Source organism: Entelurus aequoreus, linkage group LG04, assembly GCF_033978785.1.
Source record: "Entelurus aequoreus isolate RoL-2023_Sb linkage group LG04, RoL_Eaeq_v1.1, whole genome shotgun sequence".
NCBI lineage: Eukaryota > Metazoa > Chordata > Actinopteri > Syngnathiformes > Syngnathidae > Entelurus > Entelurus aequoreus.
The window spans coordinates 30,527,252-30,537,646 of NC_084734.1; the positions used below are offsets into that span (position 1 = coordinate 30,527,252).

Below are 10,395 nucleotides of genomic sequence, written 5' to 3' on the forward strand. Positions count from 1 at the left end.
TCCAGCTGGACTCACTGGGCAGAGTGGAATCAGGGGCGAGTTGGGAAAAAAAAAGAAGCAAAAGAGATAAACAAATTAAAAGATGCAGTCAAATCGATGTAGGCGGTGCGTTTGAGCGCCAGGTCACCATAACACAGCAAACAACGCAGGAGGTCAAATCTCATTTCAACAGCCAGTAATTACACAATCCACTCTGAATGACGGAATAGATGCTTCTTTGAAAGAGATACTGAATATTTGTATTCATCAGCTAATATTGTTATTCAAGCCATAGTAATAAGTGAAGAAATGCACTTGTAATCAAATGAGATAGGGTATGAAATAGGACATTTAAAGGAATTTCGGGGTCTCCAAATTGTGGTCTACAAGACACTTTTGGCTGAAGCTTGTTTTTTAGTGTCCCTTGAAATATGCATTATTAGATATTACACAAACTACAGTGGGACCTTGGCTTTCGTACGCCCAGTTTTAAACGAACATTTTTCCAATATGTGTCTTAGTTTGAGTACAATTAAATACACTGTGCTTTTTTTTTTATTGAGTACAGCTTCAAAATAAGGACCTTGGAGTCTTATGCTTTCAGGGTGTCATTGAACACACTCCATGGCTATCCTCTGTAGTTTTGTATAGAGCAGGGGTCATCAACCTTTTTGAAACCAAGAGCTACTTCTTGGGTACTGATTAATGCGAAGGGCTACCAGTTTGATACACACTTAAATAAATTGCCAGAAATAGCCAAATTGCTCAATTTACCTTTAACTCTGTTATTATTAATAATTAATGATATTTACACTTAATTGAACGGTTTAAAAGAGGAGAAAACACGAAAAAAATGACAATTAAATTTTGAAACATAGTTTATCTTCAATTTCGATTCTTTAAAATTCAAAATTCAACCGAAAAAAAGAAGAGAAAAACTAGCTAATTCGAATCTTTTTGAAAAAATTAAAAAAAGAATTTATGGAACATCATTAGTAATTTTTCCTGATTAAGATTAATTTTAGAATTTTGATGACATGTTTTAAATAGGTTAAAATCCAATCTGCACTTTGTTAGAATATATAACAAATTGGACCAAGCTATATTTCTAACAAAGACAAATCATTATGTCTTCTAGATTTTCCAGAACAAAATTTTTAAAAGAAATTCAAAAGACTTTGAAATAAGATTTAAATTTGATTCTACAGATTTTCTAGATTTGCCAGAATATTTTTTAAAAATTTTAATCATAATAAGTTTGAAGAAATATTTCACAAATATTCTTCGTCGAAAAAACAGAAGCTAAAATGAAGAATTAAATTAAAATGTATTTATTATTCTTTACAATAAAAAAAATAAATTTACTTGAGTATTGATTTAAATTGTCAGGAAAGAAGAGGAAGGAATTTAAAAGGTAAAAAGGTATATGTGTTTTTTCTCTAAAATTGTCTTTCTGAAAGTTATAAGAAGCAAAGTAAAAAAATTAATGAATTTATTTAAACAAATGAAGACCAAGTCTTTAAAATATTTTCTTGGATTTTAGGTTTTGTCTCTCAGAATTAAAAATGTCGAGCAGAGCGAGACCAGCTTGCTAGTAAATAAATAAAATGTAAAAAATAGAGACAGCTTACTGGTAAGTGCTGCTATTTGAGCTATTTTTAGAACAGGCCAGCGGGCACCACGTTGGTGACCCCTGGTATAGAGCCTTCATTTGTCATTTATATGCATTTTCATTCTGTATTTAAAGTGTTTATCTTAACATTTTGGGTGTCTGGGACAGATTAATTGGGTTGACATTGTTTGCTACGGGACAAACTGCTTTGGTTTTCAGCTGATCCATTTGAACCGATTAGAATGAAAACCGAGGTAACACAAAATGTCAAATGTTTTCTTCAAATTGCTTGGCACATATTGACCGGAGATTGGTTTGCACACCTTTGAATGCAAAAAATGCATGGAAGTGGCTCTGGGTGAAAAGTGTTTTGGAACTTAAAAGCTGCATCTGTCGGAAGTCCTTGCATGTGTTGGACCACATGTCAAGGTAAAGAAAAAGCCTTTTACTGGTAACAAACTGACATGTCGCTGCTTCCTACAAGGACGACGAGTACCTGTCAAAACAATCTTCAGCATGGCTCAACACGTGTCTGTACCTATAGAGCTGTGGTAATATGGGAGTGTTAAAAGCCACTGTAGACCTCCAGCTGTAAAGAGGAAAACCTCAACAATTGGCACAGGCTTCATTTTCCCATCTCTGTGCAACATCTTCCTTGAGTAAACAGCCCCATTTTCAGAACATGTCAGGTCAAGTGGGAAAACAAGTAGCCCTGATGATGATATATATATTTTATTGCATTTCCCCAGAGAGGGTGAGGGGCAAATTGAGGTTGTATCAGATAACAGGGTAAATGAAGGGTGCTAACCAAATCACCTAATTGACTCATTTGGGAGGGCAGTTGGAGCTCTTTTGGCATTGTTATGCACCTGCATTAACAGCTGTTTTCTTGGGTGTGAATTTAGTCTACCCTGACCTTGACTAAAGAAGGTCAACAAGTCAAAAGTCAAGTGATAGCAGTAAAGCACTATGGTGGATTTGTGGACCAACATTAATTTAGCCATTTAGCATTTTTTTAAAGTGTTTTGATTATAAAAGCGAATTTTAAATGCTAATGAGGTCATATTTCATGTCCGTAAGACCACGGCGAGGAAATGGGGGAGGGGGGAACAAGTCACTGCAGTTCTTTATTTGATGAAAAGCCATTCATTAGAGCGATAGGATCTTGCCAGGAATCCAGGGCGAGTTACAAACTAAGACAATAAGCGCTTGAGTGTGCAGACATGCATTTAGATCAATCAAAGAGTTGTAGGAGTGTTGCGTTATAAAAACAAACAAATGGAGCACACATACACTGTTGCCTTTATTGCATCAAGTTTATGTGGTTTAGTACATAACACTCTCCCCATGCTTGGCTGAAGGCAAAAAAAGGTAGTGGAAGTTCGTTATCTCTTTCACCTGTCAACATACCACAAGGATTTAGCAGAAGAAAATACATTTGAGGCATGCTGCACTGAAAACTATCTTGAAGCTTTATTCTAAGAACTAAGTGAGCTTTTCATAACAACCCAAACAATAAGTCAGTTTTTTAAGAAATGACAATACTTGTTAGATAAAAGAGAATGGCTTTCACAGGATATGATATGATATAAAGTCAAATTCTTCTTTTAAACCATGTCATAGTTTTTTCCTTCTGTAATTTTGTTCTGGGTTGGAGGACATCTATTAGACCGGCTTTTTGTGCTGTGTTGGGAACGTACAATTATTTTCATGCTTTTGAGTCTTATTTGGGAAGCCTTCATCAAGTGCTATGCTGCGAGTTGCCATTTGTTTTGTCGCCTTGTTGCTAGTAAACAATTGCCCCAAAGGTTTGAGATCAATTGTGAAGATTTACTGGGTCCAACTTGTTGAACCTTAGCCATGGCACTTTAACCTGTAAATAGCTAGCATGCCAAAAAAGTTTGATGGTGAAAATGAAGTGATTGTAAGCTTATTTCCAGTGCTGGATATTGAAATTCTCCAACATAACGCAGAACCCTCTTAGTCATCCAGGTCAAAGGTTAAATCGAGGTAACTCTGGACTTCGCCTTGCTCCAGTTGTCTTGATCCAAACTTTCAACTTAATCACAAGATGTTTAAAAAAAGAGGAATCCAAATGTGATATTCAAGTGCCCTCTGAGAAAAACACAAACAAGGTTCAATGGCTTCAAGATGATGGCTGATACAAAGAACAGTCTTACTGTTCTGAATTGGGGCTGTAGAACTGAATAACTGCGTATTTGCCACTGGTCATCCAGTCTGGATCCTGGAAGCCGAGCTTGCTCCCCTGGCCTGGCTGGAGACCCACTTGAATATTAGCCTTTAGGGTCCTGAGGCTGCACAGGGGCGACGGCTCAAAGCCCCTCAATGCGGCTTCAAAGCACACCGTATGGTCCCAGTCTCGATCACCTGCCAGCTTCCTGTAGTTGAGATCGCCTTTAAACAGTACCAAGTTGGCCTCCTGCAGAGTGGCGTACAGGTCCGGAGCGTCGGTTGCCATGTCACAAAACTCGTGGGGTTGTGTCCAGAAGGGATGGTCGTGATAGGACCACACTCCTTCCTTCATGTAGCTTTGCCACCGCACTCCTACTTGAGACATCCACTTGTGATTGGCTGCCGTAATCTGCCGGATGGTCCAATGAAAATCATTGGCGGTCACATCAGAGACAAACCACGGAAAGGATTTTCCAAGGAAGCGGACCTCACGGGCCAGACCAGAGGACACCAGGAAATCAGCAAGGACCAAGTCAGTTACTAACTCAAAGCCAGCGTTGTCTAAAACAACGTCCACTCGGTTGGAGCCCGCTTTCCCCGACTGTCTTTGTCGCCGGGCAGAAATTAGAGTTGACCACACAGCAGCTGAATGGTCCACTAAGATGAACGGTTGCAAGCTGACGAGAGAGTCGATGGGACTGGACTTCTGTGAATTCTCCATCCCAGCAGAAATGGACAGATCACATTTGTTTCCCCACAGAGAAACCTTAGAGGAGTCAAGTAGGAACAGTGAATGGTTTCATCAAAACATTATTTGCATAAATGTTTAATAGTGTTAATAACTCAGGTAGATACTTTATTATTAGTTATTGTTTTACAATGTATCCCCCTAGACATCATCAACATTTGTTAAACACACCAATTAGGTTATAATAATGACATTAAACTTAAGTTTCCAGGCATACATTTTATACGTTAAAAATTACCCCACATGGCAAGGCTACTGTAAAAATGTTACATTTCCATGTGGATCTGTAAACAGTTATTTTTATCCCTATAGCAGTGGGCAACCAGTTTGTACTGTCCATCATGCCTGCATCATAACTGTCCGAATTTAAGACTAAGACTGTTATTGTGTTAACCTAAACACACAAACTATAAACATAGTAACCTGTGCTCCTAATCCAACAAAACTGAACTCAATTTAAGTACTGTACATGGTTATACGAACCAAGCTTTAACGAGTATTCTTCTAATTGAGATCATCTCAAAACATTGTTTTGGTTTGGTCAGTACAGTAGAACTTTTTTTACTACCTGCGTTTGCTATCACAGCTTAGCTTTAAACATGGCTTATACTCAAGAATTGGTTTGTGGTATATGAAGTAAGGCAATCTAATTTCAATGATATTTTAGTATTACGTATATATTCCCAATATATTTTAATTGCTAAATGAAATAGCTGGTGTTGCTATGTACCACTAGATGGAGCGCAAAGTCATATATAGAGCAGTGTTTTTCAACCTTTTTTGAGCCAAGGCACATTTTTTGCGTTGAAAAAATCCGGAGGCACACCACCAGCAGAAATCATTCAAAAACGAAACTCAGTTGACAGTAAAAAGTCATTGTCGCAATTGTTGGATATGACTTTAAACCATAACCAACCATGCATCAATATAGCTCTTGTATCAAAGTAGGTGTACTGTCACAACCTTTTTTTTATTTTTTTGCTGTTTTCCTGTGTGTAGTGTTTTTGTTCTTGTCTTGCGCTCCTATTTTGGTGGCCTTTTCTCTTTTTTTGGTATTTTCCTGTAGCAGTTTTATGTCTTCCTTTGAGCGATATTTCCCGCATCTACTTTGTTTTAGCAATCAAGAATATTTCAGTTGTTTTATCCTTCTTTGTGGGGACACTGTTGATTGTCATGTCATGTTCGGATGTACATCGTGGACGCCGTCTTTGCTCCACAGTAAGTCTTTGCTGTCGTCCAGCATGATGTAGCCAGTTCAGTGTTAGTTTCGTTCTGCATAGCCTTCCCTAAGCTTCATATACAACACAAAATATACAACAAAAAGTAGCAAGAAAGATGTCGATAATGAATAAAGCAAAACATGTTCTAAACCAAAAATCACTCCATATTTTCTACTGCTCGCTAGTGTTACCATATCTGAGTTATGGTGTAGAAATATGGGGAAATAACTACAAAAGTATATTTCATTCATTAACGGTGTTACAAAAAAGATCAGTTAGAATAATACATAATGTTGGATATAGAGAACATACAAACTCCTTATTTATTGAATCAAAAATACTGAAATTCCATAACATAGTGAATTTGCAAACAGCTAAAATTATACACAAAGCAAACTATAACCTGCTACCCAAGAATATACAATTCTTCTCAACAAAAGAGGAGAAATATTATGTTAGAGAAAAATGTAATTTAAAACATTAGTACGCACGTACAACACTTAAGACCTTCAATATATCAGTATGTGGAATTAAATTATGGATTGGATTAAGCAAAGAAATCAAACAATGTACTAATATGATCCACTTCAAGAAACTCTTCAAACTTAAAGTGTTTACAAAGTACAAAGAAGAAGAACCATGATAAACATTCTGAATTTATCTCATCCATCCATTCATTTTCAAGAGAATCCTACTCATCTCGCCATATGAAATATAACTTACTTCACCAAATGTTATTTATTTTTATTGTTATTACTTATGGAATATATTGTGAATAAACTGAGAACAGGAAGTGAACAAAAGTTTTAGCAACTGCTATGTAAAGGAAAAGGGGTAGGATTAAATAAGCTTCCTTTTCGAACATGTTGAATAGAGAAACTGGAAATTGTGATGTACCATGTTGTATGCATGCATGTTCCAAATAAACTCAAACTCAACTCAACTTAACGCCTTTTCTTAGGGGCACTCACCTTTTGTTTATTTTTGGTTTAAGCATTAAGACACATTTTTACCTCCACGCTGCCTCCCGCTGTTTCCAACATTTACAAAGCAAGTATCTACCGGCTGACACCTACTGATATGGAAGAGTATTACACGGTTACTCTGCCGAGCTCTAGACAGCACCGACAATCAACAACAACACATAATTTGCAGACTATAATTACTGGTTTGCAAAAAATATTTTGAACCCAAATAAGTGAAATTAGATCATCTCCCATGGCACACCAGACTGTATCTCACGGAACAGTAGTGGTTGAACAACACTGGTATAGAGTATGGTCAGGTAAATAAAAGGCACCATGTTGCCACCAATGAGGTGTGCGGCTATGCCTATAAGCATGTATTGAGGTTGTTCTGACCTCAGTTTTCCTGACAAAATAGACCAAAATAATGTCTAAATATACTTCTAAACATACTCCAGCTCATAAACTTATAATAAAAAATTTTGGCTTTATTTCGTCAAAGTATAATTTTGCAGCCGTATTTGAGACATTCTGCTGCTACATTCGTGCAGTGTTTAGTGACCAGCAGGCTCTCTAACACGCTCCCCGTGGCGCAATGAAATTTTAAAAAACACAGAGAACGACCCAAAAATTACTTACTACCCTCATTTTGCTTTGTATGTAATTTTAACTGTTTGCAAATGCACCAGCTCATTGAAGTTCAATATTTTTGCTTCAATAGAGGGTTAGACTGTTCTCGATAGCCAACATGTATTATCCTAAGTGATCTTTCTTATTTGTAACATGCCAAGCGAATAGGTGTACTTCTGTACTTACTTCCCCATATTTCTGCACAATAACTGAGATATGATAAAACTGGCGCACAATATAGAATATGAAGTGATTTTTGGTCCAGAACATAGTTTGCTATTTATTTATTATACTTTATTCATTTATGTATTTCTTGCCACATTATGTTGTATATTTTATGACATTTCCAATTCATTGTATTGTCTTATATTACACCCAAAATGTGGTTTATTGTACCCTTTTAATATCTACTCCATCTATTTTTGTATTTGTGTTTGACTTTCTCTTTTGCTGTTACCGAATTGCATTATTTTAGTTTTACTGAGACTCAAAGAGTCGTGTTTTTGTCAAACCATCACTTAAAATAATTAATTTATTCTGTTATTATTTGTATTAGCTTCTGTGTGTTCTCCCCTGAACAAAACACTGTCAAACCATCTCTTAAATTAATTAATTCTGTTATTATTTGTATTAGCTTCTGTGTGTTCTCTCCTGAACAAAACACAAGACGTTGTGTCGTGTGTTTACCTCGCACAAGACGCTGTAACTGGTGGCTTTCCAGTGTTGGCGGCGAACCTTTATTTCCCATACTTGTTTTCTTTTCTAGTTATGGGGAAAGCGATATTACATCTTTCCACAATTCACCCGGGTGGAGAAGCCCCATGCTGCACAAGAGTGCACTTTTACACGTCGAAAAACTAACGAGGAAGCGCCGCAAACACAGAGCATCACAACAAAGTTGGTAGCAAACATGGTGCTCGAGCATTTTCTTGTGAGTGCCTTTTGACCAATCATTGAGGAGATTGCCTGAAACCGGGTTGGCCATACTCTCTCTATACACGACTCTGCACCAGTGTTACTCGTGTCAGTTTGCAAATCATAGAAGTTTGAGAATATGCTGACCTGTAGCAGTTTGTTGAAAAGCTCCTGTAGGAGATGTTCAGAAATATCGCCCAAGTTCTTGTTGATGCCCTCAAGGTATGTGCATAAGGTCATCATCGCCTGCTGAGACTCAAAGAAGCTCTGAGTCTTACTCTCACTGAAGACGTCATAATCACTGATGGGGGGGCTGCAATCACAACATAAGTCATGTCGATAGATACATTGATGTTGATATTATCTTGTGTGATAGACCCCAGGAAGATTAGTGGCGACTGTGTAGCAATTAACAGGGATCCATTTTAACCAAATAGTGTCATCTTTATCATGACAGAATGTGTGGATATTCTTACTTGAGCCAGAGGGCCTCCTGTATCTTGCGGTACATGTAACACTCCACAAACAGCCATGGAGACTTGAACCAGCTGACCGCCTCCTGGTCCCCCTGCAACCCCCGTTGCCTCAGCAGGTACTGGTTCCAAAAGTCCGCATCGGCCAGGCCGTCGTTCAGGGCAAGGATCGGTTTGTCTGTTTGCAGTTCATTTCTCAGCTTGGACAGCAGGGAGATGGTTTGCTTCTCTGCTTGGATCCCCTCCTGGTGTCAAGTAGTCAAAAAGACATGGCAGGTTCCGATATATGACCATTAAAGATGGAGGAAAGAGACAATATAGACGTACCTCTCCATATTCTTCAAAAAACTTGTTTTTATTACGATGGATTGTATCTACAACTTTAGTGAGGATTGTAGGCAGTCGATCTCTCACTGTCAAATAAGCGAATGACCTGCAAAACATACACAAAAGAAACATACACTCGAAGGCATTCTAGCTATCTCCCACTTAGACACATAAGTCCACAATCCATTATTACACCCACATGTGCACGACACGACACGCCAAATCCTCGCAATGTACAGTCATGCACTTACAGCTAAATGCTATATAGCTACTACTAGTTCCGCCACGTTCGTCCAACCATTAATTGTTATTTTCCTAAACAGCAGTGTGTTTAACGAGAACGTTGCGAATGAGTACGACTATCTAAAAGAAGCTGTCACTTACCCAACCACTTTGGCTGACAGGGAAGGAGGAACTACGTTGCCGGTCTGGTCGGCCGCCATGTTTCGCACTTGTATTAACAGCTTCGGCATTCAAAACAAAACTTTATTGCTGGGTTACAAATAAACCGACCGGAAGTGTTTTTTTTTTTTTTTTTTAATTGAACAACAATCTTACCTTTATAATTCACACAAAAGTCAAGGCACTTTCAACATCAAGGAAAGAAAACCAAAGCAAATACAGATGGAGTAATATCCATCCATCCATTTCTACCGCTTGTCCCTTTCGGGGTTGCGGGGGGTGCTGGAGCCTATCTCAGCTGCATTCGGGCGGAAGGCAGGGCCAACACAGATAGACAAACAACATTCACACTCACATTCACACACTAGGGCCAATTTAGTGTTACCAATCAACCTATAATATTAAAAAAAATATTTTTTAAAAAAAGACAAAAAGGACTACCTAAATCACTTTAAATGTTTTAACAAGGATATCAATTTTAAGGGCTTTTGTGCTCTTAATCATTCTCCAAGATTTGATTGATAATTGTAACCCATTAAGCCAATTAGAAAATGTAGGCCTTACTTTCATAAATCAACATTTATGTAGAAATTTGCCTGGAGCATAATAATGTTGACAAACATTTTGTATGTTACAGTCATTTATAAAAAATACCAAATTTAAACTCTTCTATAGAGAATGGGACACATGTACACTCTCACATTCCACAAACAGATGATTGACATCCTCTACTGCGCCACAGATATAACAGCCATCAACCCATCCATCCATCCATTTTCTACCGCTTGTTCCTTTTGGGGTCGCGGGGGGTGCTGGAGCCTATCTCAGCTGCATTCGGGCTGAAGGCGGGGTACACCCTGGACAAGTCGCCACCTCATCACAGGGCCAACACAGATAGACAGACAACATTCACACTCACATTCACGCACTA

The 10,395-nt window shown here is 38.0% G+C and overlaps 1 protein-coding gene across 1 annotated transcript; it reads right to left on the minus strand.

The window, feature by feature from the left end:
• Positions 1-2,875: 2,875 nt before the first annotated feature.
• Positions 2,876-9,597, minus strand: armt1 (acidic residue methyltransferase 1). Its single transcript, XM_062044579.1, has 5 exons — positions 9,447-9,597; positions 9,063-9,168; positions 8,739-8,980; positions 8,410-8,575; positions 2,876-4,550 (listed from the first exon to the last, which is right to left on the minus strand). Exons 1-5 carry the CDS (start codon positions 9,533-9,535, stop codon positions 3,768-3,770), a joined length of 1,386 nt encoding a protein of 461 aa, XP_061900563.1. The 5' UTR covers positions 9,536-9,597; the 3' UTR covers positions 2,876-3,767.
• Positions 9,598-10,395: the final 798 nt, after the last annotated feature.

Excerpts from the sequence above, each read along its gene's own strand:
- armt1 (XM_062044579.1), bottom strand. The coding sequence starts at position 9,535 with ATGCCGAAGCTGTTAATACAAGTGCGAAACATGGCGGCCGACCAGACC. Across the intron at positions 9,169-9,446 it reads CTGTCAGCCAAAGTGGTTGG|GTCATTCGCTTATTTGACAG; the intron begins GTAAGTGACAGC and ends TATGTTTTGCAG. Across the intron at positions 4,551-8,409 it reads TTTTCAACAAACTGCTACAG|GTTTCTCTGTGGGGAAACAA; the intron begins GTCAGCATATTC and ends GACTCCTCTAAG.